The sequence below is a fragment of the Mustela nivalis genome (genome assembly GCF_964662115.1).
Source record: "Mustela nivalis genome assembly, chromosome: 17".
In the NCBI taxonomy this organism is placed as follows: domain Eukaryota; kingdom Metazoa; phylum Chordata; class Mammalia; order Carnivora; family Mustelidae; genus Mustela; species Mustela nivalis.
The window spans coordinates 49,319,265-49,346,357 of NC_139036.1; the positions used below are offsets into that span (position 1 = coordinate 49,319,265).

General features: G+C 40.0%; 1 protein-coding gene across 11 annotated transcripts in view; it reads left to right on the forward strand.

Annotated features, from left to right (window-relative positions):
• HELZ (helicase with zinc finger) overlaps positions 1-27,093 on the forward strand; it is a 182,485-nt gene that overhangs the window by 149,500 nt on the left and 5,892 nt on the right. For 7 of the 11 annotated variants that reach the window (XM_082706632.1, XM_082706629.1, XM_082706634.1 and 4 more), the window contains 4 exons: positions 1,917-2,478; positions 2,883-3,123; positions 4,344-4,860; positions 21,859-22,111. In XM_082706632.1, the coding sequence (XP_082562758.1) occupies positions 1,917-2,478; positions 2,883-3,123; positions 4,344-4,860; positions 21,859-22,111 (1,573 nt within the window). The remainder of the gene's footprint in view (positions 1-1,916; positions 2,479-2,882; positions 3,124-4,343; positions 4,861-21,858; positions 22,112-27,093) is intronic. The other 4 variants (XM_082706635.1, XM_082706627.1, XM_082706636.1 and 1 more) reach the window with 1 other exon arrangement.

Sequence of the window (27,093 nt, forward strand, 5' to 3'; positions counted from 1 at the left end):
GGTTCTGAAACTTTTTTTTTCCTTATTTTGCAGATAAAGTGTAATGATTTAATATATGAAGCTCAAATCTCAGGTCATTGTAGATTAATGACAGCTCATTATTGAAGACCTCCATGTTTATAATGTCACTGTGGGTAACGGGCTCTGAGACATTCAGAGAGCAGGCACTGCAGCGGCTCGGGAAGACTGGGATGGAATTGTCATTCTTCTCATTTCATTTTCTAGACAGTTTCTATACACCCAGTCATCTTAAGGACCTTATTGGCCAAATTCAGTGGCAGTCCATGGGAGCTAGTGATGAGAGATGAAAAGGCCCTGGAGGCATGATGGGCTCGTCTCAGCCATTGGTGTGATCGCTCGGTTGCCAGGGGCACCTCAGGGGCAATTCAGGAACAAGCTGCTTGTTCTGGGTTCTTGACAGCGGTCAATTCCGTGTTCAGCTTGAGAGCCTTTGGGGAGGCAAGTCCTCTGCAGTCCCCAGTGACGATTTTCCACACTGAAACCTAGAAGGAGATTGATATACCAGAGCAGCTCATTGAGTGTTTGGACAGAGATGGGAAAGAAAAATTGCTTCTTTTCACCTTATATTTCAGTTTCCACATTGTCACCACTTACGATCAAACTTAGGTTTTGGAAGGATGACAGCACTCCCTGGCTTACAAATCTTTGGTAGCTTACCAGAGTTTACATATAGGATTAAAAATGTTTATTCTCAGCACTGAATCATTCAGGGTCTTATGTAATTGGGCTCTAGCAGTTTTATCTGATGTCAGGAAGGGGAAAACTCACATCTTAACAAGTGAAGTTGTAGCTCTGTGTGTACACAAAGCTTCTCGTGCTCCTTAAATCTGCCTGCCATATTTTTCTCCTTCCCCCTCTCCTTGGTTAAGCTGTTACCTTTACCTAGAGTGTCCTTCCCTCATGGGTAAATTCCAGCTTTCTGTGCAAGACTCAATTCAAACGCCATAGCCTTTGTGACACCACCTCTCATTGTCTCAGGCACTAGGATCTCCGATCACATCCTTTCAGTGAACACCTCTAATTTTGTGTTTACTTGTGGGTATCTTCTACCGGACTCCAAGCCTGGGCTTTGCAAACTTTTCCTGCAAAAGGCCAGATAGTACATCTTCAGGCTTTGTGGCCGTATGGTTTTTGTGGCGGTCTCAGCTCTGCCACTGTGGAGAGAAAGCGGCCATAGACTGTACGTCAGCAAATGGGGGTGGCTGTGTTCCAGCAAAACTTTCACTGCAGAAATCTGGTGGGCTGGAAATGGCCTGGGGGCCATCATTTGCCAGCCTTTGCTATAAGCTCTTGAGGGTACAAACTAAGTCCTCTTACTGCCTTCTTAATCTCCAGCACAAGGTCGAGTGCCCTGGGTAGGCTCTCAGTAAATCTTTGTTGAAAGAATAAATGTCAGTACCACATGGCAAGAATTGATAATCAAACTGGTTATACAAAGGTGATGATAAAGTACTTACTTATTTGTTCACTTCACAGTTGTTTAAATTGAGAGAAGTCTTTTTAAAATTAATACAGATATATTTGAAGAGAGAGATGTATAAAAACAATAAAATTGAAAGGAAAGGACACATTTGAATGATGGTTATCTTTCCAAGGAAGAAAGTGTGAAATTAAAAATAATGTTTTTTAAAAGAATGGAAGTGGGTATGTTAATAAGATGGCAATATCTCTTCTTATGACTCAAATATAATATGCTTTTTTTTTCCTGTTTCATCTTTTCTAATTTAAAAAATATTTATTCCCTCACTTGATTGTCAGAAGGTGATTGGGCCCCTGCTCTGAGCTGTGACTGGTAACAAACTATCCTACCCTGTAGATGTGCTAGGGGTGGAAAGGTGGAGAGCCACAGGACCCAGATCTTCCATAGTTAAGAAAGACTTCTTATTTTTTTCTAGATTGATTTGGAATCAAATCCACAGAACAGAAGTCCTGAGTCGCGTCCTGGTGTTGTTTATCCCAATACCAAATTTCATCGCAAAGATAATCTCAACCCGAGACACATAAATCTTCCTCTCCCGGCTCCCCATGCACAGTATGCCATCCCCAGTCGTCATTTTCATCCCCTGCCCCAGCTACCCAGACCACCGTTTCCGATTCCGCAGCAGCACGCCCTGTTAAATCAGCAGCAGAGTAATTTGCCTGAACAACCAAATCAGATGCCACCCCAGCCAAATCAGGTAGTCCCGCCGCCGAACCAGCTGACTCCGCAGCCGCCGCCTCAGCTTTCTCCTGCCTATCAGGCAGGACCCAACAGCGCTTTCTTTAATAGCGCCGTGTCTCACCGCCCGCAGTCCCCACCCGCAGAGGCTGTGATCCCTGAGCAGCAGCCGCCTCCCATGCTGCAGGAAGGCCATGGTCCTCTGCGAGCCATCGCACAGCCCGGCCCCCTCCTTCCGTCACATCTGAGTAACTTCACTGATGAGAACCCCCCAGGATTGCCTGTAGGGGAGGCTTTAGGTAAGTTCTCCTGTCACTGCGGGACGTGACAAAGTCAGAGATTATTTCCTTCAATTTGCATGTACTGTGCAATATTAATTTGGGTCAGGATTGATTCAGTTCTTCAAACAGTGGCAGCAAAAATCAGTCGCTTAGTGTGACAGGCAGAACCTTGTTCCAAACGCTGTTTGCTGTCGAGCATCCAGGCGATGCCAGTCTCCGGGATCACGTAGGTAAGGAAGCACCTCGCCACCATTACCATGACCTTAGTTATGGGCAAATTTAGGAAATACCCCAAATGGTGGGCATTTCTTTGTCTCTGTGAAGAAAATCTGGTTGTAAAAACACTTGAGTAGCTTGAAACCCCAAATGAACCCGAAACCCCAAACGCGTGAAAATTTAAACTCTTCCCAAATATCTTGCAGATCGGATGCACGGGAGTGTAGCGCTAGAAACACTAAGGCAGCAGCAGGTGCGGTTCCAGCAGTGGAACGAGCATCACGCCTATCTCAGTCAGGGCAGTATTCCGTACCCGCACCATCACCGCCCGCATCCGCACCTCCAGCACCTTCCTCAGACGCCCATCGGATTGCATCAGCCCCCAGTGAGAGCAGAGTGGAAGCTCCCCAGCAGTGCCGAAGATGAAGCAGAAACCACAGACTCCAGGTACTTCCGCAGAGTAAACATAGCCTCGGAAGCATGGCCCACGCCCCCTCCTCCCACACACTGTGTTCTTCCTTGGGTGTCGTCCTTTTAGCCTCAAGTTGGGATATTGTCCCAAAGATGCTGGATGCTGGCCTTCTAGGCACATGGTACACAATTCTAATGATTGATTCTAAAAGATAGGGAATCGTTTAGAAGTAACTGGGGCAAATCTGTGTATGGACAGTCCGTTGTGGATTGAAAATTAATGTGGCCCCTTGCTTTGTGGCTCTCCTGAGAAAAATAGACTGTCGCTGTATGTTTTTCCTACTCAGTACTCATACATGAATGGACACAGAAGTAAGTTAAAATGTTAAAAATGAGAAGTTTGTCATCAGTTTTTTTCCCCTGCCTGCACAGAATTCTGTCTTTTTTAACTGTAAACGTTTATGAGTGTTCAGTCCTTAGTGCAAACTTGTTTTTATGGGCAGTGTCATGTGACTGCAGTGAAGTGTTTCCTGATCCTTCTGAACAAGGCCCACCACAATGGTGACTTTTCATAACCACCAGTTATCAAAGACATGTAGACGCAAGGACAATTTTTTTTTTTTTTAAGACTTTGTTTATTTATTTGAAAGAGAATGAGAGAGAGAGCAAGCAAGAGGCAGGGAGTGGCAGAGGGAGTAGCAGACTTTCTGCTAAGCAGGGAGCCTGATGCGGGACTCCCAGGACCCCAGGATCATGACCTGAGCCGGAGGTGGTTGTTTAACCGACTGAGCCACCCAGGTGCCTGAGACAAGGACAGTTTTTAATGCCAAGGGAAAAGAAAGAAATCAGGTACTTGGACATATTTAGTGCCTCCCACTCAGCATCTATTGCCTGTTAATGATCACTTTTTTTTTTTTTTTTGAAGACTTTATTTATTTATTTGAAAGAGAGAGAGAGCCTACATGTGCAAGCGAGGGGGAGAAGCAGAGGGAGAGGGACAAGCAGACTCCACACTGAGCGTGGAGCCCAACATGGGGCTTGATCCTGAGATCCTGAGCTGAAACCAGGAAAGAGTCCGACCAAATGAGCCACCCAACTGCCCTTTGATGCTCACTTTTGAGATTAATTAATGTTAATTCTAACGAAGTATTCTGATTTTGTCTGTAAAAATTAACATGTGTAGTTGACTAAAGCTCTCCTTGATGTGACAGAGCTTTTTTGTTTTCTTTTCCTCATATTTCATCGTCTTTATGTAGGTTTCAAGACTTAATCAGAGAACTGTCTAATCGTGATCAAAGTGAAACACGGGAACTAGCTGAAATGCCACCACCTCAATCAAGACTTTTGCAATATAGACAAATTCAGACTAGGAGCCCACCAGCAGTCCCATCTCCCCCATCCAGCACAGACCACAGTAGCCACTTTTCTAACTTTAATGACAACAGCAGAGACATTGAAGTAGCCAGCAACCCAGCATTTTCACAGCGCCTACCGCCCCAGATATTCAGCTCGCCTTTCTCGTTGCCATCTGAACACCTTGCCCCTCCTCCCTTGAAATACCTGGCACCTGACGGAGCATGGACTTTTGCTAACTTACAACAGAATCACCTAATGGGGCCGGGTTTTCCCTATGGCCTACCTCCATTGCCGCACAGGCCACCGCAAAACCCTTTTGTACAAATACAGAATCATCAACATGCTATTGGTCAAGAGCCATTTCACCCATTGTCATCTCGAACAGTATCTTCTTCTTCGCTCCCTAGCTTAGAAGAGGTAAATATCTTTCTTTTCCTTTTTTTCCTTTTGGGATTAAATTTTTGTGAAAAGTAATCGTATATATTGATTTGATGAGCATGGTGAACAGGTCTTACTGAATTTAAAAGTCTTTTCAAGATAATCTTTTCTTGGAATTTATTTTAATTTGTCCTTTTATTGTGGTATTTCAGGCTTTGTAGAATCGTCATTATTGTTGAAACATGCCCCTTAGATTCTTTTGTTGCTGTTTTAGAACATTCAACATCTGATTGACCTGAGGAGGCAGCTTTTTGTTCAGTCTAATCTGGGCAAATGGTTTCTGGTGATTGGTCTTTTTACTTAAGTTACATTTGTCAGTTATAAATGTGTTAATTAAGCCTTAAGTAGACGCTGGCTTTTTCAGCCAGGGGTGAATTCCTAGTGCGGTGCTTCTCCTGGCACTCACTCTGGTGCTTTCTCACTTAACCTGGGGCAGTTGAGACGTGTTAGTACTGATTCCCTAGTGTCAGAATGGGCGGTGTATTTAACATGGAGTCCACTCTGCTCAACTAGGCATTGTAAGGTAAACTGGATTTTTATCTTAAAATAGGTATTTCTAGGGAGCATCTATATGGACTTTCACTGATATGAAAATCCTACTAATCCCAGGTATAAATCTTTCAAAATGGTACCACTGATGTAGACTATAAACATGTTGTCTAGCTGGTCCCCTTAAGTTTGCAGTGATTAAAGATGGGAATGTGGAAAGCTGGTTGTGGTCCTTATCAATCGCACATGTCTACTTATTAAAATAGGGTAAACATTTACAACTTTGATACGTAAAAGATATCTTTTTGACATTAGCTTTATTTTGGCTGTTCCTTGTTGATTTCTAAAGGCTTTTAAAAATAATTCTTGTGTTTTGCAGATTTTTCTGCTGTACCTGCTGATTAAAAAGTCAGGTTTTGATAGGGATGGTTCTGTATCTTATTTGTAGAGTTTTGGAGGTAATTTGTTTAAGTAGATCCAGTAGGTATTGTTTGGCTCATCTGGTTTAATAACTGTTATGCAAACAACTTACCTGCCACCTTGGGCTCCTAATACAAATTGTAAGCATAAAATGAATTGGTATCTGTATATATGTATTGTGGGGATCTCGAAATTTGGAACCATACTTTTAAAGATTTGACACATATCTGACATTTCAAGTTATAACAGAGGGGCTTAACAGCTAAGTGGTAATGTGATTTTCATTTAGATGGTGTTTTCTATATTTACCTGTGTAGTTATTTCTGATAAAATTCGTATAACAAAAAATTCACCATTTCGACCATTTTAAGGTACTATTTAGTGGGTTTTAATACATATACAATGTCGTGTAGCTGCTCTCTTAATTCCAGATCATTGTTGTCACCCAGAGAGAAGCCTCTAACTGTTAAGTAGTTGCTCCCTAATCCTCCCTGCCTCCCATCCCTAGTAACTCATAATCTACTGTCTGTCTCTGTGGAGACATTTTATATAACTGGAATCATCCAAAATGTGGCCTTCTGAGTCTGGCTTTTCCCTTTAGCATGTTTTTGAAGCTCGTGCCCATTGTACAATGCACGTGTCAGTACTTCATTCCTTTCCATGCCTGAGTTATATTCCACTGATGGATTTGCCACCATTTGTTTATCTCTTCATCGATTGATGGATATTTGATTTGTTTCTGTTATTTTGTTATTATGAGTAGTGCTACCGAACAAGTTTTTGTGTGAAAGCTTATTTTTTGTTCTTTTATTTATGTACCTAGAATTCCTGGGTTGTCTGGTAACTCTATGTTTGAGGAGATGTCAGGCTGTTTTCCACAGGGCCTTGTACCATTTTTACATTCCCAGTAGTGATGTATGAGGGTTCCAGAATCTCCTTTTAAAAAAAAAAATGATAGCCATTTAGTGGGTGTATAGTTCTATCTCTGTGGCTCTGATATGCATTTCTCTAAGGACTAATGATGCTGAGCATCACCGTATGTGGATCTTCTTTGCAGAAATGTACATTCAAATCCTTTACCCGTTTAAAAAAAAAATGGTTGGTTGCCTTTTTGTTACAGAGCTTTGTAAGAGGTTCTAAATACCTTCTGGGTACTTGATTCTTATCACACATAAGATTTGCCGTATTTTCTCCTTCGGTAAGCTTGTCTTTTCACCTTCTTAATAGTATCCTTTTATACACAAAAGTTTTTAGTTGGGAAAAGTCCAATTTATCTGTTCTTTGTCATTGTTGCTGTTCTTGTTACTGTGGTTTTGATGTCATACCTGAGAAACTGTTGCCTAATCCAAAGTCATGGAGATGTATGTCTACCTTCCTTAATTTTATAGTTTTAGTTTTTACATTGAGTTCTTTGACCCTTTTTGAGTTAGTTCTTGTGTGTTATATAAGGTGATGACAGATCCATTATTTTGCATGTTGGTTATCCAGTTTTCTCAGCACCAGTTATCGCAAAGACTTTTTGTCCATTGAATGGTCATGGCAACCTTGTCAAAAATCAGTTAACTGTAGATGTTTGGGATTACTTGTAGGCTTTCAATTTGTTCATTATTGTCGATGTCCTTATTCTCTACTGCACTGTCTTGTATCCTATATCTTTGTAGTGAGTTTTGTATTTGGAAGTATGGTGTTGTACTTTGTTCTTTTTCAAGATTGTTTTGACTGTTCTGGGTCTCTTGAATTTCTATATGAAATTTAGAATCAGTTTGTAAATTTCTGCCAAAAAACCCCCCCAAACCAGCTGGAATTTTAAGAGAGATTGCTTTAAATCTGTAGATTAAGTTGAAGACTATTGTCATCTTAACAACATTAAGCCTTCTGGTACCTGAACATGGGATATCTTTACATTTATTTAGGTCCTTTAAAATTTTTCTTTAACAGCATTTTGTAATTGTCCAAGTATAAGTCTCACACTTCTATCTTGAAGTAGTTTACTCTTTTTTTTTTTTTTTAAAGATTTTATTTATTTACTTGACAGAAAGAGATGACAAGCAGGCAGAGAGGCAGGCAGAGAGAGAGGAGGAAGCAGGCTCCCTGCTGAGCAGAGCCGAAGGCAGTGGCTTAACCCACTGAGCCACCCAGGCGCCCCAGTAGTTTACTCTTTTATCTGCAATTGTAAACAGAATTGTTCTCTTAATTTCAGTTTTGAATTGTTCATTACTAGTGTACAGAAATACAATTATATACTTATTATATATCTGCAAATTTGCTGAACTGTTAATTAGCTCTAATAGATTTTTTGTGGATACCTTGGGATTTTTTTGTTTGTTTGTTTTTTCGTATAGAAGAAAATGTCTGCAAATATATCTTTGTTCTTCCTTTCTAATCTGGTTGTGTTTTCTATTTCTTGCCTAATTGCCCTGGCCAGAACTGTAGTATAATGTTTAAAGTACTTATTTGGTAAATTAGAGAAAAGCAAGTATATCAAGGGTGAGATTTTCAAATTTCCTTGTGTTTTTGATTTCTTGATTTCATTCCTTTGTGGTTGGAGAATATAGTTTCTGTAATTTTAATCTATTAAAATTTATTGAGATTTGTTTTATGGTCCAACATACTGTCTTTCCTGGAGAATGTTTCAGGTACATTGGAAAACCACGAGTATTTTGTTCTTGTTGGTTGGAATGTTCTATAGTTGTGTTAGGTCTGTTTGGTTTGTATTTTTCAAATTTTCCGTTTGCTTTGAATCTCTCTCTGTCTAGGTTTTATATCTACTACTGAAGGTAGGGTGTTGAAATCTCTCAACTACTAATGTTGAATCTTCTGTTTCTCCCTTTCAGTTCTGTCAGTTTATGCTTCATGTATATTGGGGCTCTGTGGTTAGGTTTATACATGTTTATAATTGTTAGGTCTTCTTGACGGATTGGCATTTTTATCGTTACATGATTTCCTTTCTCTCTTACAACAGTTTTTGTCTTGAGTATGTTTTTTTCAGATGTTTGTGTAGCCCCACAGCTCTTTTTGTTTCAGTTTGCATGTGATCTCTTTTCTCATTCTTTTGTTTTTGGATTTGGTTGTCATTTGTTTAGTGACTTCTCTGATCCTAATATAAAAAATAATAGTAAATTAATTAAAAATTCTGAACCAATTACATATTTATTTTTTATTATTTTTTAAAAATATTTTGATTATTGGGATGCCTGAGTGGCTCAGTGGGTTAAAGCCTCTGCCTTTGTCTCAGGTCATGATCCCTGGGTCCGGGGATCGAGCCCCACATCAGGCTCTCTGCAGAGAGCTTGTTTCCTCCTTTCTCTCCTTGCCTGCCTCTCTGCCTACTTGTGATCTCTGTCTGTCAAATAAATAAATAAAATATTATTAAAAAAAAGATTTTATTTATTTACTTGACAGAGATCACAAGTAGGCAGAGAGGCAGGCGGGGCGGGGTGGGGGATGATGCAGGCTCCTTGCTGAGCAGAGAGCCCGGCCCGATGCGGGGCTCAATGCCAGGACGCTGGGATCATGACCCGAGCCAAAGGCAGAGACTTTAACCCACTGAGCCACCCAGGCGCCCCCTGGACCAGTTTTTTAAAGTTTGTGGTTGTCATGTGTCACCTCTGAAGTCTTTATGCTGTTAGCTTCATGGTCAACTAATCATCACGCAGAGATGCCCTTAAATGCCCAGGACTAAAAACATGGCCCAGTTTTTGCAGAAGTGTCTGAGTGTGCATTTGGGTGCAACCCTCACACTCAGCCAGGCAGTTACATCTTCGCCTTAGTCCTAGCTTCCTGCCTCCGCAGAGCCTCCAGATCAGCCAGAGGTAGGAACTTTTCAGGTCTTTTCTGAGCAGGTACACAGCATGTGTGTGGCCTTTTAGATTCCCAGGGATGTGTCAGAGCTCCTGAAAGCCCTTACTTCCTAAGCCTCTCATTCCTCGCCTTTCCTCTGAAGCTTTTGGTTAGTCTGCTGTTCTGTCCAGCTGTTAGTCCTTTGTGTCAGGCAGCAGTGGCTAAAACCTTTGCCTATGAATGTTTTTGATACGGCCCTCTTAGTGCTGGTGGAGTTCTCAGACAAGGCAGGGCAAGGGTTTTTGAGCCAGTCTTCCAGGGACCACCAGGTCACAACAAAGAATTACACGTCTTTGAGAATGAAGCCTGTTCTGCACCCTCTGGTCCTGGGGCTGGAAATGCCAGGTCTTACTTATATTCAAGGCCACCGTTGAGCTGGAGGGAAGGGTTTGGGAACCAGAGTAAGTTAAAATACCAGAGAGCTCACTATCCTTACTGAATTTTCCATTTTTCTTGATGAACTGCTCTCTTGGTTGCTGTAAGCTTTAATTTATCAAATTTAAGAAAGTTGATGGTGACAGTTTTGCCAATTTTTTCATTGCTTTATCGAGCGATGGGCTTTGGAATTACTTACCTCCGCCTCTTGTGATTTTTTTTTTAAAAAGATTTTTATTTATTTGTGAGAGAAAGAGAACATGTACACACAAGCGCTGGGGAGGGGCAGAGGGAGAAGGAGAAGCAGACTCCCCGCTGAGCAGGGAGCCCCATGTGGGGCTTGATTGCAGGACCCTGAGATCATAACCTGAGCTGAAGGCAGTCACTTAACTGGCTGAGCCACCCAGGGGCCCCTCTTATGATGATATTTATTTAACTTGCCAAATGAATTCATAATATGTGGAGGAGACAATGTGCCAAAGGCTTTATAGGGTTCTATTAAGATTTGTACTTTACCGTATAATACTCAGTACTGAATAATGTACTTTAATCTTTGATGTATTTAAGTATTACTTAGTTTTGGAATTTTAAGTTCTTTTTACCTTCAGGCTCTTAACATTTGATACTACTGTTTAGCTGTGTGTGAGTAAGTACCTTCAATTGTCACTGGGTCCTTAGAGTGAAATTACTTTTGCAGAACTATTTGGTCACCTTTATTTTGATGCCTAAGATTCTCTTAGTGATGACTAACTTGGAACACTGAAAAAGAATACCTTGACAAGGAAAATATTATTTCTACCATATTACAGATTTTGACTTTTTTTTTTCAAGTGCATTGCGATAACTTTTGTGTGTTATGTGATACAAAATGATTTTGCATGAATCATCTCGCAGAATGAATAGTTTATATATTTGGTGTTTTTATTTCTGGCCTTTTAAAATAATTTCTTATATTAATGATTTAGAAAAATGTCTTATTTCCTTCTGTACTGTGAATTCTTCTATTGCTAGAAACCTTAATTGATTAATCTTATGCGAGATGAAAACATCTAGATGTTAGCTTAACAGTTAACTTGAACAGAGGTGGTTTTTCACATTCTGTTTCATTAGTATTTTCTTTTTTATAATAATTTCCATTTTCTTTTGACAAAGTACATGCTCAGCATGGAAAATGTAGCAACTAGAGATATTATATCTAATTTACTATTCAAAGATAGCTACTGTAACATTGGGCTTTGCATAGCATGCATAGAGATGAACATGCTATTTCATAGCATTCATAAAAATGAACATTAGGTGATTATTTGTTGAAACATTGTTGAAACAATTTTTTCCCTTAATTTCTGTGCTCAGTTTTATTACCCCATCAAGCCTTACTTTCAGGCCAGGGTGCTAACATGGGATCTTGATCCTATTCTGTAGTATTTTTTGCTACTTAAAATTTTTAGAGTATTCTCATCTAGGGCTGTCTTAAATGCAGTAGGTTTTCTTCCCTAGCTTGAATGCAGCCAAAGGCCTGGCCCTCAGCCAGGCTGGGGCACTGGGGTCTGGCAGTGGTGCCAGCACCCTCTCCCACTTCTAGTTCTTTCTGATGATGGGATAAAGAAGGGAACAGAGGGCAGAGGTGCCACCCTTACCCTGGGCCAGGTAACAGACATTCCTGATTGGAAATAGAGTGATGAGTTGCTCCAGTTTGATTTCAAATTTCAGTATAAATTGGGATTATGATTTAATGTTTCTCTGAATATTTAGCCAGTTGTCTTCATACTCGTTAAATTACTGCATTGTCACTAAAGAGAATAGTAGCTTTCTTGTCCAATACTAATTCTTTTATAATAGCACTGTATCATGTTTGCATGTCAGCTAACCGCTGTGGGGGGTGGGGAGAGACGGAATGTAAAGAGAATCAATACAAGATAATTCTTGGCTTCGGAGCTTGCAAGGGGTCAATTTCTCATAATTTTGGCATGTTTCACAATTTTTCAAGGGTAATTTTTTTCTATATGAGATCTCCTACTTTGTATGACAACTTTATAACTTAACTCCTGAGTAGGACACTCTTTTTCAGTATACGCTCAGATCTGTTTCCAGACTTTCAGTTTTTCTCCTCATCTAGCTATATTTATTTTTCTGTACCAGAATTGAACTCTTAATTTTTAAGGCTTTGTAGTATTCTAATTTGATAGTGTAAAGTCTCTCTTACTGCGTTGCCCCCCCCCCCCCGCCCTACTTCCGGGGTGGGCAGAAGAACGAAGTTATTCATTGGTTTTTCTACCATAACTCTTTGTGAACTCTTCCTCCCCCCACACAGCCCCCCACACCCAAAGAAAAACCTCTCTTGGGTTGTTCTTTTTTTGTTGTTTGTTTTTAATTACATCAAACGTGTAGCTTTAAATTAGGGGAAATTTTGTCTTTACAGATTTCTTAAACCTCTCATTTAGGAATTGGTACAGTCTTGAGTATTTTAATCCCCCTCCCCCGGCCTCTTTCCCTCCCTTCCTTTTTTATTTTCTGAGTGTTCCACTGTAAAATTCAGTAGCAGCTTCACTCTTGGGTAAATTTATATTGATTGTTCCTTGTTTTTTATTATGAGTGGAATCCTTTTTTTCCCCCATTATACTTTCCAGTTACTATATCTTGAGGGACAAATCCTCATTCTTCTTAAGCAGGCTTAGTTTTATCACATTGAAAACTTTCATTTAACATAGAACCAGCAGTACTGATCCTGGTACAGAACAAATGTTGCCAGGTAGGATGTGCCGCACCGTGAAATAGTGTGGTTAAAAGTGCTTATGAGGAATGCGTGGAAAATTCTTTTTCAAAAGCTTCGCTGGAAAACTCTCAGAATTTGAAACCGCATGCTTTTGTGTTGCAGCGGTGGTATTGTTGTGATGGCCTTCCGATGAGAACAGATGCTGTAAGTCGCTCACCTTGACCAGTGTTCAGTCAGTTGCATTTACCGATGCCATTTGAGACATGACATGTGTGCCTCTGTGATGAATCTGCTTTGAAATATCTCTTGTCTTCTGTGTTGGTTTTTTTTTTTTTTTAAAGATTTTATTTATTTATTTGACAGAGAGAAATCACAAGTAGATGGAGAGGCAGGCAGAGAGAGAGAGAGGGAAGCAGGCTCCCTGCTGAGCAGAGAGCCCGATTCGGGACTTGATCCCAGGACCCTGAGATCATGACCTGAGCTGAAGGCAGCAGCTTAACCCACTGAGCCACCCAGGTGCCCCTGTGTTGGTTTTTGAACAAAGACACCTTCGACTCATCTATTAGTTTTCATTTTTTCCTTCAAAGAGCTCTGGTTTTGAAGTTAGTGGGTAGTTTTGATTTTGATGTTGTCTGATTACCCCATGCCTTCACGTTCCCTTCTCTGGTGCCAAGTCTTGTACAAATGTGGCTTGAAGATTCTATTCTTGGCTGATGGACATTCTGCCTGTTCTGACTTTAGAAGTGGGTGAGGACAGCTTGTGATTTACCTTGTGTAACCGGGTGGTAATAGCGCCATCTTCTTAGATCATTAATGTATGGTATCTAATAAGCCATCTGATGCGCATAACAGAGACAGTTAATCAACAGATTAATAAATTAGACCTCTATTCACGCTTAAATTATCAAAGCTAATCATTTAAATGAGAAGTTCTATTTTAATGAACGTTCGTGGCACCATAGTTAATGACACTTGGAATTTTCACTAGAGCATTTAGCTCTTCCTTAGTGATTAGCTTTGATAGTATAATTCTAAATAGAGCACTAATTAACTTAGTTGTGACCTTTCCCCCAGTTATCTATTTATACATATACTTTTGAGATTTTAGCATTATATTTTGATATTTAGAAAGATCTATATCAGCACCAGCCTTATTAGAAAATGACGATCATTTGTTTAGCAACAGAACGGTTTCACGGCTCAGTGTCAAGAATGTAAACACAAATGCACGTGGAGTTGATGCCGAACCGAGAAGCGAGGGTCTCTGACAGAATAAAATGAGCCTTTAAGCAATAAATAATGAAATTATTTAGACCCAAGAACTCTAATATGAAACTAGAGTGTTGGACATTGGTTGGGCTGCCGTCTAAAAGTAAAGGAATAATCTGATTGGGAGGAGACAGATGTAGAAGGAAGAGTGTCTTCATGAAAGAAACTGAGAACAGTGCAGAACAACAGGAAACAAAATGTGGTCAAGAAATAAGGATGAAGGGAGGGAAAGTATGGTTTATATCTTTAATTAGCCCACAGGGCCCAAGTATAGGTGGAAATCCAAAGGACATTCTCTGTTGGGATTTTTTTTCTTTTTCCCCAGACAAGGAAGCTTTCTCTGAAATTTGTAGCTATGGGTCCTTGTCTTTCAATGTAAATTTCATAGAAATGTCCCTCTGTGGGGGAGAAAAACTGAAATTTTAAACTCATTGCCCAGAATGCATTTTATTGTAGTCAGTTAGCATGCTGTATAGTTTTTGGATTTAAATAACTTAAATACGCTTGTATGTGGTATCACATTTGAACTGCTTTAGCAGATAAGAGCATATTTTTGATGGTTGTTAAAGTTGTTGATGGATTATGTTTGGACTTTTTTTTTAAAGATTTTATTTATTTATTTGACTGAGAGAGAGATCACAAGTAGGGAAAGAAAGGCAGAGAGAGAGGAAGGGAAGCAGGCTCCCTGCCTAGCAGAGAGCTCGATCCCAGGACCCTGGGGGGCTCGATCCCAGGACCCTGGGATTATGACCTGAGCCGAAGGCAGAGGCTTTAACCCACTGAGCCACCCAGGCGCCCGTGGACATTTTTTTTTTTTAAAGATTTTATTTATTTATGACAGAGAAAGGTAGTGAGAGAAGGAACACAAGCGGGGGGCGGGGGGAGCTAGAGAGGGAGAAGTGGGCTCCACTCTGAGCAGGGAGCCCAATCTGGGGCTTGATCCCAGGATCCTAGAATCATGACCCGAGTGGAAGGCAGATGCTTAACCGACTAAGCCACCCAGGCACCCCTATGTTTGAACATTTTAATAAAAAAGAGTTAAGCAGCACCTGGGTGATTTAGTCAGTTGGGCATCCAACTGTTGATCTTAGCTCAGGTCTTGATCTCAGGGGTTTAAGTTCAAGCCCCACATTGGGCTTCACTTTGGGCATGGAGCCTACTTTAAAAAATAGTTACAATATATTCTCATTGAGAAGGACTCTGATTTATTGAACACTCTTTTCAAAAACAAAACAGAACTTTGCAAGTAGTTGAGGCCTTGAAGAGCATTTATTCTCACTCCTCCTTTTTAAAGGAGACGGAGGCACCAAGATATCGAGGGACTTGCAGCTTAAGCAGTTTTACCAATTAAAGTGGATCTGAGACTCCAGACTCCCAGGCCTCCTCAGCTTCACACTGTTCTTCAGCTTTATATGCCATGAGTTAGGTGTCTTCCTGGAAGACAATAAGTGATTGCGATTACATGAGGTAAAGATGTGATGGGGCGGCGAGTACCACATGATGTTCCTGGGACCAAAGAATGAAATCTTCAGCTCTATGAGGTTTTCCTTTTTGGTGGGGAGGATGAGAGGAGGGATGGTTCAATTTAGAATTCTTGATTTCCACCCCCCCAAATTCTTGATTCTTAAAAGCTGTCTGGTTCCAGCTGCTAAATGTTTGACTGTTTAAATGATTTATTCAGAAATTTCAAATACCAGAAAATTAACTATGAGAAATGTACTACGCTTCTCAATCTTCTTTTTTTTTTTTTTTCTTTTTTTTAAAGAAAGGGAGTGATGGTAGGGGGCGGGGCAGAGGGAGACAGAATTTTTTTTTTTTTAAAGATTTTATTTATTTGAGAGAGAGCAAGCGAGCGAGCGACGGGAGGAGGGAGAGGGACAGGCGGACTCTGAGTTGAATGCAGAGCCTGACACAGGGCTGGATCCCATGACCCTGAGATCATGACCTGTGCTGAAATCCAGAGTTGGATGCTTAACTGACTGAGCCACCGAGGCGCCCTCCTTTCTCAGTGTTCTTTAAATATAAAACAAAAATTCTCTGGCATTACCTTGTTTTTTAAAGCTAGGAAATTTGCTTAATTATGATAATTATGGTTCTTCAGAGAAAATACAAATAGTTATGAGTTAAAGGTAAACTTCTGTGGATATTTATTTCCTACCTAAGCTGACACTTCTCACTGTAGGAGGCGTTGCAGTCTGTAATGGATAACTTGACTGTTTCATATTCAAGAAGAGTAAACAAGAGCCAGATAGATTCAAGGTAGCTCAAAATGTCACAGCAGCAAATCTGACATTTCTCTCTTAGATGTAATATTGCATTCATTCTAGTACCTCTTCTATTACCTTGTGTTTGGATGTAGGAAAATAATACGCTTGGTGGGAAGATACTATTTGCAAATTTTAAGTACCTTCGCCTGTGAGCTGCTTCTGACGGTATTTTTTCTTTATTTAGAACTAAATTGATGTTAATGCACTTTGCTACAAAGTCACATTCATTTCAGTATACCTTTCTTTTAAGAAAAACAGTAACAAAACCCAGAGAGAAATGTACCACGGTTTGAAAAATTAAGATAAATTTTGCTTCCATTGTTATGATTGAATCTTATAAACCTAATGTTGACATTAAAGTTGTTTTTAAAGTTATGCTTAGATAATGCATTTTATTTTAAAAATAATTCCTTTAAAATGACATAAAAGGAATAATGTAGAGTGTCATTTGTCTGGACAAGGGAATGATGGCTTGGATTATGATGTAGCCGCAGAATGTGAGATGTAAATTAAGTCAAGATCTATTTGTAGTTAAAATCTACAGGAATGGGGCACCTGGGTGTCTCAGTCGTTAAGCATCTGCCTTTGGCTCAGGTCATGATCCCAGGGTCCTGGGTTTGAGTCCTGTATCGGGCTCCCTGCTCAGTGGGGAGCCTGCTTCCTCCTCTCTCTCCGCCTGCCTCTCTGCCTACTTGTGATCTCTCACTCTCTGTCAAATAAATAAATAAAATCTTAAAAAAAAAAAAAAACCTACAGGAATTCCAGATGGGTTAGATATTATTAAGATGAAATGAAATAAAATAATCTGTTTCTTATTTCTACTAGCCACATTTCAATTGCTCAGTAGCCACATGTGGCTAGAGGTCACCTTATTGAATGGTGAGGGTACAGAACATCTCCATCATCACAGAAAGGTCTTACAGACAGCAGTGCTCTAGAGAAAGACTCATATCCTTCAGCTCTTTGAAATTGTCTTACATTATATTTTTGATAATGTTCTATCATCCCTTTTCTCTGTGTCTCTTTCTAAAGCATTTGTTAGACCTCCTGGACTCTCCATATCTTTTTTGGTCCTGTCATATTTTGGTATCTTTGTATTTTTTCTTACTTTCTGAAAGATTTTTTAAAATTTAATTTTATCTACAAACCCTCTTATTGCATTTTATATTTGAGCCCACAAATGTTTTAATTTCCAGGAGTTCTTTATTCTCAAGCTTTTCCTTTTTCATAATGTCTCACTTTTGTTTTTATAAACGTAATGCCTTTTTCGAGGAAACCAGTTGAGGGTTTGTTGTTATTGTCTTATTTTAGAATTTTAGTAAGAACTAAAATAATCTTCCAAAAATATTTTTAAAACATTGTTGTTACTTTTTTCCTCTGGGCCTCCCTTTTCTTCTGTTTGCTTATCTATGACCATCTTTTGTGCTGAAAACTCTCCTTAAATGTCTAGTAACCTTCAATTGTCTATGTCACTAACGAGCGACTTGGGAGTTTTATTCGCGTCTCAGGACTTACTGCCTGGCAGGCTTTTCCCTGGGGATCTTTTAATGCTTGAATTCCTCTGGTGGTTGGGGGAATGCAGAGTGAGACCAGCTGTTCAGCTGCACCGACTTTCATTTAACACCCCCCCCCCCCATTTTATCCCTTCATTTTTCATGGTAGCTGGTGTTTCTGAGGCTTGAGCCTCTGTGGAATTCTGCAGGGTGAATTGGTTCTCATCTTAGTTTGTGGCTCTAACTCCATCTTCTTTCACAGATACTCTTCCTCCATTGAGTCTCCATATAGCCCAGAAATTGTGTCCTTTATTAATGCTGGTCATTTGGTCCTGATTGTTGTGGGTCTTTTATATTAATTTATTATTATTTTAGTGGAGTCTTGGGCCAGTCTCCCTCACTAACTGGGAATCATGCCTTTAAAAAAAAAAAAATACTGTTTTATAATTTATCAAGTCCTTTTAAAAAAAAAAAAAGATTTTAAGATACTACCCCCCCCCAAAAAAAACCACAAAGCCACATACATTTAATATTATATAATATCTGTGATGTATAAAATCTCTTAGCAAACTAGAAATAGAAATTCCTCAACCTGTTAAAGAGCACCTGTAAAAATCCTACAGCTACCATCATATTTAATGGCAGAGATTGAATACTTTCTCTCTAAGACTAGGAGCAAGATAAAATGTCCACTCTCAACACTCCTATTCAACATTGTACTGGAAATCTTAGCCAAAGCAATATGGCAAGAAAAAGAAATTGAAGGCATGGGGATTGGAAAGGAAGACAAAAAACTCTCCCTATTCAAGGATGACAGGATTATCAATGTGGGAAAGCCCAAGGAATCTATCCAGAAAACAAACCAACAAGAATCCTCTACTAATATGAATATAACAAGGTTTCAGGATATAAGATCAACACACACAAATCAATCTCATTTCTATATACTAGCAATGTATAATTGGAAACCAAAATGTACAAGTCAATATCCTTTACAATAGCTTAAAGAAAAATGAAATACTTAGATATAAATCTAACAAAAACTGTACAAATCTGACGCTGAAAACTATAGAACTGCTAAAATGTAGTTTATTTGGTATATGAACCAATTTTCACTTGTCATCAAGATTTCTATCTCTTTACTCAGATTCCTTTGAGGATAGATTCGAAAGTAGCAAATCATATTTTCATGCATTACCTTCATCTGTTTGTACCAGCAGACTTTTTAAAAACAATTTCAAGTTTTGGTTCCTTTTCTGACAGAAAGGATCAATCATATTTATGATGTGATTTGAAATTGAATTTCATATTTCATCTGCACATTCATCTTTGTCAATAGCTGCTTAGGAGCTCTTATAATAAGTATGTTACACAGTACTTCCACAGTTCCTGCTGTGCATGTCAATTGTGATTTTTTTTTGGATTTCAGTTGAATGATATAAATGATACACATTTTCTGAAAAGCTTAATTGAGTATTGTCTCCTTTCATTTCAGCTTTCCCTCGCTTTCTGATTTTTAGTTTTCTTCATTTAAGCTTTGTGGTTTATGTGTATCTGTTCATCGTAAAAAGATGTTTTGTTTCTACTACCAGCATACATATGCTTAGTATTTAATGCAAAAAGGCTTGTAAAGCTAATGCCTGAAATTTATATAAGTTTATTTAGTGTTCAGTATCACCAGGGTATATTTGATTATCATAACCTCTTCTTTCTGAGGCCTTAACAGATGTTAGTTTTGTATTTACATATTCACATGTAAAGACTTTAGAATGTGATTCCCGGCAGATTGTGACTGGGCTTATTACTAAATACTCTGGGCATGGTGATACAAAGAAACACTTCATTTTGATTCTAGGAGCTGATGATCTTGGTGACAACCCTTGATAAAGAAGACACATTGCACAGGCTATTGTAATCAGTCATTCAGGGATTACCTAGCCCTAGGGAAAGTGAAGCAGTTTAGGAGGGTTGGTTATTCTACCGAACATCATAATTTAATCATCAAATATGCTGATTAAATTCACAGGTGGCAGTTATATTCTAGAAAACTGGAATCACATTCAGAATGATCTTGATCACTGAAAACATTCTCTTAAAACAGAGCAAAATTAAAGGTGAATTTCGATATTATACTTAAGGACAGAAGAGCAATAAAGATATACGAAAAAAAGAACTAGCCAGATGGAAGGATAACTCTTGCCTTTGCCATCCAGTAACTAAAGTTTAGAAATGAAGAAACAATCTGGAAACTCATCATTTAATAGTGAGAAAATTGCTCTCCTCCTGTCCTTTCCTGCCTTCTGAACAAGGGCAGAGAGTCCAAGCCCATTCCCTCTCCTGCCTTATATCCTAGTGATTCATCTGGGATGACTTGACCCTCACAGTGCTTATATCCAGTGTCTTTTGTTTGGTTGGCTTGAGAATATCAGTTTGCTGCTGTTTTATATTCCCAGCAAACATCCTGTGATTACTGTGCTAATTCATCTCTCTCTCTCTCCTTTGTAATCTAATCTCCTGTTCCTGATTTCCAATTACTGCTAACGACAGTGGCAAAAGACAGATTCCTCAGAACCATAGTGATCACAAGCTAAATAATAAATGTTACAGTTGGGGAGGCGGGAGAGGAGTGCAATAGTCCGTCAGTCTCATTCCATCATTTAAGATCTACGTGGGGTCTTATCTTTATATGTTTATTAAAACACTTGTATGACAACAAACCCTTCCTATGTGCCGGAACAGTGCTTAATGCTCTGCATGCTGAACTCATTTAGTTCTTACAACAGTCCTAAGAGGTAGGTCCGGTGGGTAACGAAGCTCCGTTTACAGATGAAGTTCCCAAGAGGTCGGGCCACTTGCCCAGGTGACAGTGCTGGCTGGTAAATCGCATCCTGAAGTCTAACAGTCTGGCTCCAGGCTGAGGCTGCAGACCTCACCGCCCCTCATGCGGCCTTGCCACCAAGACAGAGGCGGAGTGTTGGTCACAGCAGTGAGGCAGGAGGGAATCGGAGAGTCCGTGGGCAACGGTAAAAAATCTTGAAATGGCTGGCTGGTGGCTCTTGTTGAGAGCATTAAAGGGATCTGGGCTGTGCAGTTTAGCGAGAAGAAAATACAAGGAGTAAGTTAGTTGGGTTTCAGATGTATAAAGGATGTTTTATTTGAGAGAGAGAGAGGCCAAGAGCACAAGTGGGGGAAAAGGGAAAGAGATTGTCTCCTCCAATGCGGGGCTTGGTCTCATGACCCCAAGATCATGACCTGAGCTGAAACCAAGAGTCAGATGCTTAACTGACTGAGCTACCCAGGTGCCCTAAAGGAATTTTGAAAGAAAGATTATATTTATTTACTGGAGAGAGAGAGAGAGAGAGAGAGATCGCGCATGCGCACACACATGAGCAGAAGGGAGGGGCAGAGGGAGAGGGAGAAGTGTGGCCCAAGACGGGGCTGGATCCCAGGACCCTGGGATCGTGGCCCAAGACGGGGCTGGATCCCAGGACCCTGGGATCATGACCTGAGCTGAAGGTAGACGCTTAACCGACTGAGCCACCTAGGTGTGCCCCTTAAGGAATTTTTTGAGGAAAATAATGTTCTGTGTCAGTTGAAGACTGTATGTGAAAGGATGCGCAGAGAGTGAGCCCAATCAGGAGCGCTTCACGTGCGGTTGGGGGAGTCATGTCTTGCCATCAAGTCTATGGAATAATAAATCGGAAGAAGTCGAGAATGGGTTACTGTTCAGGGCGGCTATGGTTCAGTTGACTGTGATGTAGCAGATACCTTTCTTCGTTCTTAATCTTATGTTACCTAAGATGGCAATAGAGTTTTAGAACCAAAGACAGGTAGTTGAGCTCTGTATCTTACAGATAAGAAAACAGAAAGTAGACGTGTGTTGTCCTAGGACTGCCTGCTAAGGGCCAGAACTGAGTTTTGAACCCAGGTTTCCTGAACACTGTGTCCAGAGCTCAGGCTGCTTTTCCGGGCAGGGTGGTAGGGAGGGGGTCATCGTCACAGAGGATAGTATTTTGAGCATTGCTGTTTAATACAGTGCGTTGCTGTGTACCGAAGAGGGGCGGGGGTGTAGGTTTCACTGATTTATGAAATGCCCTTTTTCTTTGTGTAGTATGAACCCAGAGGACCTGGTCGGCCCTTGTACCAAAGAAGAATCTCATCTAGCTCAGTCCAGCCTTGTTCTGAAGAAGTAAGCACTCCTCAAGACAGTCTTGCTCAGTGTAAAGAGCTTCAGGACCATAATAACCAATCTTCTTTCAACTTTTCATCCCCGGAGTCCTGGGTAAACACCACCTCATCTGCCCCCTATCAGAACATTCCGTGTAATGGATCCAGCAGGACAGCTCAGCCCAGAGAGTTGATCGGTAAGATGGAGTTGGTGGGTTCTTCAAACCGCAGTCGTAACTGTCCGCTCCCGGATGCTGGAGTCCTTCTTCCGCTCCTCCAGCCCCTGTTGACACTATTGTCTTGGGATATGATCGGATGCTCATAGCTCATGGGTGTGTCTCAGGCGTACGGTGTTAATTAATTCAGCACTACGTTGAGTCCATGTTTATGCTCTGGAAGGGGAGTAGATCTATCTCTGGGAGCTCATCACTTTGATCATTTTGACCTGTGGATGAATGAAAGAAGTCGTGGAATTTAAACTGCATTTCTAAATAGAGTCACCTTTGCTTGGGAGAAGTTTGTTTTCTGGCTTTTGATCAACCCCCTTCCACCCCCACCCCCACCGCCACCCCCGCCCCAGCCTCTCCCCAGGATTAGGGGCAGGAGGAGTTTTTTGGGTCAGCGTCAGTTTTCAAGGATTTATTGTCAATAAAGTCGTTGACAGTTTGCTACACAGTAGAGTTTGGCCAGGAGAGAAACTAATAAAGTCCAACATTTTGAGATCTAGAAATCTTGTGTTTGTTCCTTGTATTCTAATGGACTGAGAAATCCGAGGCTAAAGAGGGGGGGAAACAGGCATAGAAAGGCATGGGAATGGCCCTCTACTGGATAGTTCAGTGAAGTCTGAAGTCTTTAGCCTTGAATGCAAGTAAATGCACTTTCATCTTCCCTCTTTTTTTTTTTTTTTAATATTAAATGTGAGGAAACAAATGGTATTATTTGAGTTCTCCAACCTGTAGCCTTCTCTTTATAGGCTATAGACATTGATTTTTGCGAATAAGTCTGTGATCTCTTTTGGATGATTTTCTGCCCTGGTGGCATCAACCTTTGTATTTGAATTTAATTTTGTTCATCTTTAGAATGTGAATCTGTTGTTTCTGTAACTGGCCCATTTTTGAGTATGTGCCATGTAAGCATATTTTTAGAACAATAGACATAGTAGGACAAAAGCATTAGAAAGATTTTGGTTTTGTTTCCTGGCAAGAGACATTGTTGTCATTTTAATTTGTAAACGTTCATGAATACCTACAATGTATAAGCAGCTGTATTTTTGCTGAGGTTCCTTTGTCATTTTAAAGGTGTGACATACATACACTCATATTATCATACCTGAATTTCTTGAGAAACATCTCAATTACAAATCAGTGATAAGGACTTGTTCATTTTTAGTTGTTTTGTTTATTATCATTTATATTTTAATTATAATTTAGTTTTTATTTTTAAATTTATTTTTATTTTTTAAAATTTTAAATTTAAATTCAATTTATTCAGCATATACTGTATTCTTTGTTTCAGGGGTAGAGTTCAATGATTCAACACTTGCACAGAACACCCACTGTTCATTACATGTCATGCCCTCTTTAACCCCCATCACCCTGTTACCCCATCCCCCACCCCTCTAGCAACCCTCTGTTTATTTCCTAGAGCTAAGAGCCTCTTGTGGTGTGGCCCTCTCTGTTCTTCTCTTATTTTATTTCTCCTTCCCTTCCCCTGTGTTCATCGGTTTTGTTTCTTAAATCCCACGTATGAGTGAAATCATATGGTATGTTTCTTCCTCTGACTGACTTATTTCAGTTAGGATAATACATTCTAGTTCTGTCCGTGTCATTGCAAACAGCAAGATCTCATTCTTTTTGATGGGTGAGTAATTATTATAATTTATTTTAAAGACAACATCCTTTCTCTCTCTCTTTTTTTTTCCCACCTTAAATTATAGGGTAAGTTTTGGCCCAAACCAGTAAAAACCTGACTTGAACTGATAAGGTAGAAAGTTCCTAAATAACTGTCCAAAGCACATGTCATTTTATGGGGTCCTTTCCACAAGTACACAGTTACTATTTTGTCATAACTAGCAGACAAATTGTAGTATTCTTTAGCAGAAAGTAACAGTTAAGTGTTAAAAAAATGAACTCAAGACCACGAGTTTCCTGAAGCACAACTTCCTGTCCATTAGTATTTATTTATTTATTCCTTTTTAGAAGAATGCAGCCTTAGCCACAGGGGAATCAGAGGGAAAATAGTCCCCGCGCGGGCAACTTCTTTCTGAAGTTTGAGACTTCTTCAGTTAAAGAAAACTGTTTATATGGAATTGGTTTGGTATTTAAAAGTGGTCATTGTGTCTGATGTGGTCATATTTTCTCCACACTTGAAAGTCTGAGAGCAGAGAATTGTGTCTTTGACTTTTCTGAACTTTGGATTTCCTGTTTTGTCACTGATCACACGTCCTGCTCTTGGAGAATGTCTGCCGAGGAAGAAGATAACAGATAGGTTTTGTGTGCTTGAGGACCTGGGGTCGTGGGCAGGCTGGTCACACAGGCTCAGCCTTTACACCTAGTGGTGTCCCCCCCACCCCCGCCCCAGGGACGCTCTAGTGATGCGTGACATTCTCTAGTGATGTTTGGGTGAAAATGTAAGATTAGCTAGAGATATGCACTTTGAAAAAGATCATTGGGTGTCAGATTAGTGATTCTGTTAAAGCATAGTTTCTCTTCTTTGGAGAATATGTGATAAGTCACATAAATAGAGATCTCAGATTTGTGGTTCATTAAGTGTGTAGGCATTAGGTGCAACTGCCTCTGGGCTTATTTTATAAGTATTGATTATTTAGTTGAAAATATTTTATACTCTAATTATATTGTCACAAAAATGAGAGCATGGTTAAATAAATCTTAGTGAATAAGAACAGTAAGTTTTTGAACAACCAATAAAATATGTTATAGTAGCTAGTATAGGCCACTGTTATAGTGAAACGTTTGGCTTTTTTTTTTTTTTAATGTTTCAGGGTTTTATTTAAATTTTAGTTAGTTAACATACAGTGTAATACTTGGTTTAGGAGTAGAATTTAGTGATTCATCATGAAATGTTTGTTAAACTAATGCTCTTAAAAGTAATTGTTTTACAAAATCAGTGACATCATCAATGGACAAGTGAGAAATGTTCTAAAAATATATTAGGTGGCTTAAGCTAATTCTTTAAAAAGATTTTATTTATTTATTTGACAGAGACACAGTGAGAGAGGGAACACAAGAGAGCGAGAAGCAGGCTTCCCGCTGATTGGGGAGCCCAATGAGGGGCTCAATCCCAGGACCCTGCGGTCATGACCTGAGCCGAAGGCAGAGGCTTAACCCACTGAGCCACGCAGGCACCCCTTAAACTAATTTTTTAAAAAAGATTTTATCAATTTATTTGACAAAGAGAACACAAGTAGGCAGAAAGGCAGGTAGAGGGAGAGGGGGGAAGCAGGCTCCCTGCAGAGCAGAGAACCTGATGCGGGGCTTGATTCCAGGACCCCGAGACCATGACCTGAGCCAAAGGCAGAGGTTCAACCCAGTGAGCCACCCAGGCACCCCTTAAACTAATTTTTAAAAAGATGTTATTTATTGGGGTGGGGGTAGGTGAGAGAGCATGAGCGGTGGGGGGAGAGAGTGAAGCCGACTTCCTTACTGAACAGGGAGCCTGATGTGGGGCTTGATCCTAGAACCCCGAGAGCGTGACCTGGGCCAAAGGCAGACTCAACCAACCGACTGAGCCACCCAGGTGTCCCTAAACTAATTTTGGACAATGTTATGAATTTTTTAAAAACATTGAATTTATTTATTTGTTTTTAAAGAGAGAGAACACAACCTTGCGAGCAAGAGGAGGGTAGAGGGAGAAAGGGAGAGAATCTCAAACCCGAGCTGAGCACGGAGCCCAATGTGGGGCTCTCTCCGTGACTCTGAAATCATGACCTGAGCCAAAATCAAGAATCAGATGCTTAATGAATTGAGCCACATAGGTGCCCCTGAACAAATTCATTAATTTCTTAAGTTTTAAGGTAATACTATGAAATTAGCATGTTGATTCAATGAAATGCTAAGACTAAAAAATGAAGTATTTTCACTTACCATCTCAGTGCACAAATAGATAGATAATAAACATAGATAATAAAAAGAATCCATAAATATCTGTAATCAAAGACATGCAAATTAGAGCTACAGCAAGATATTTATAAAATAGGCTAAGACTGAAAACAAAAAACAAAAACCACACAGTGTTGTGACGGGGTAGGGAAATGGGCAAGCATTGCTGGCAGAGTGTAGGTAGGCAGTATCTGTCTGGGGGGACGTTTGGCTGTAGTTATCGAAAGCTGTAATTATATATATATATACCTTAGGACTCAGGCATTATACTTCTAGGGGTTTATCGTAAGGAAATCGTCATGAATATTTAGAAATATTTGTCTGTAATATCACAGTATTATTACAGTATTTAAAGGTGTGAAAAGTTGAATATAATCCAAATTTCTAAAAGCCAGAGGTTACCCAAATAACTTATGAAATATCTGTGTTACATGATGTCTTTAGGAAGAAGCACACCAGGTTAAGGCTTATCTCTGGTATAGGAGGTGAATGACTTATTTTCCTCTTTGACTTTTTCTGTAGTTTCCAAAGTATCCTCCGTGAATATGTATAATCCAATAAGCCAAGGGTTTTTTAGCATACCAATTATCTTGGGCTGATTATTTTTAAGAAACTATAGACACAGAAGCTCTGAAAACTGGGTGAGAGTTACCATTTTGTAAGAGAGACGTACATTTACAAGGGGAATCTCTATTTGTAAGAGTATCTCCCTTTCTGTACCAGGAAGAGGAGGAGGAGTCTAACTTTCTGGAAAGTATACCTGGAGAAAACAACAGCTGACCCTTTAACTTAACCCTGCATAACAACTTTTCCCCTTGTTCAGTGGGCTTTTCCTGGCAACCTTGCATAACTGCCCTCTACCCCCAACATCTTTTGCCTTTACCTGGAGATGTTATTTTAGTTGCTGGCTTGGGCCATTTCAGGGAGTTATTCAAGTTTCCTGGATCTCCCTCACCATATAGACGGTGTACATGTTTATTGAACTTTGATTGTTTTTCTCCTGTTAGTCTGTCTTAATATAGGGGGTGTCTCAGCTAAGAACCTACAAGAGTAGAGGGAAA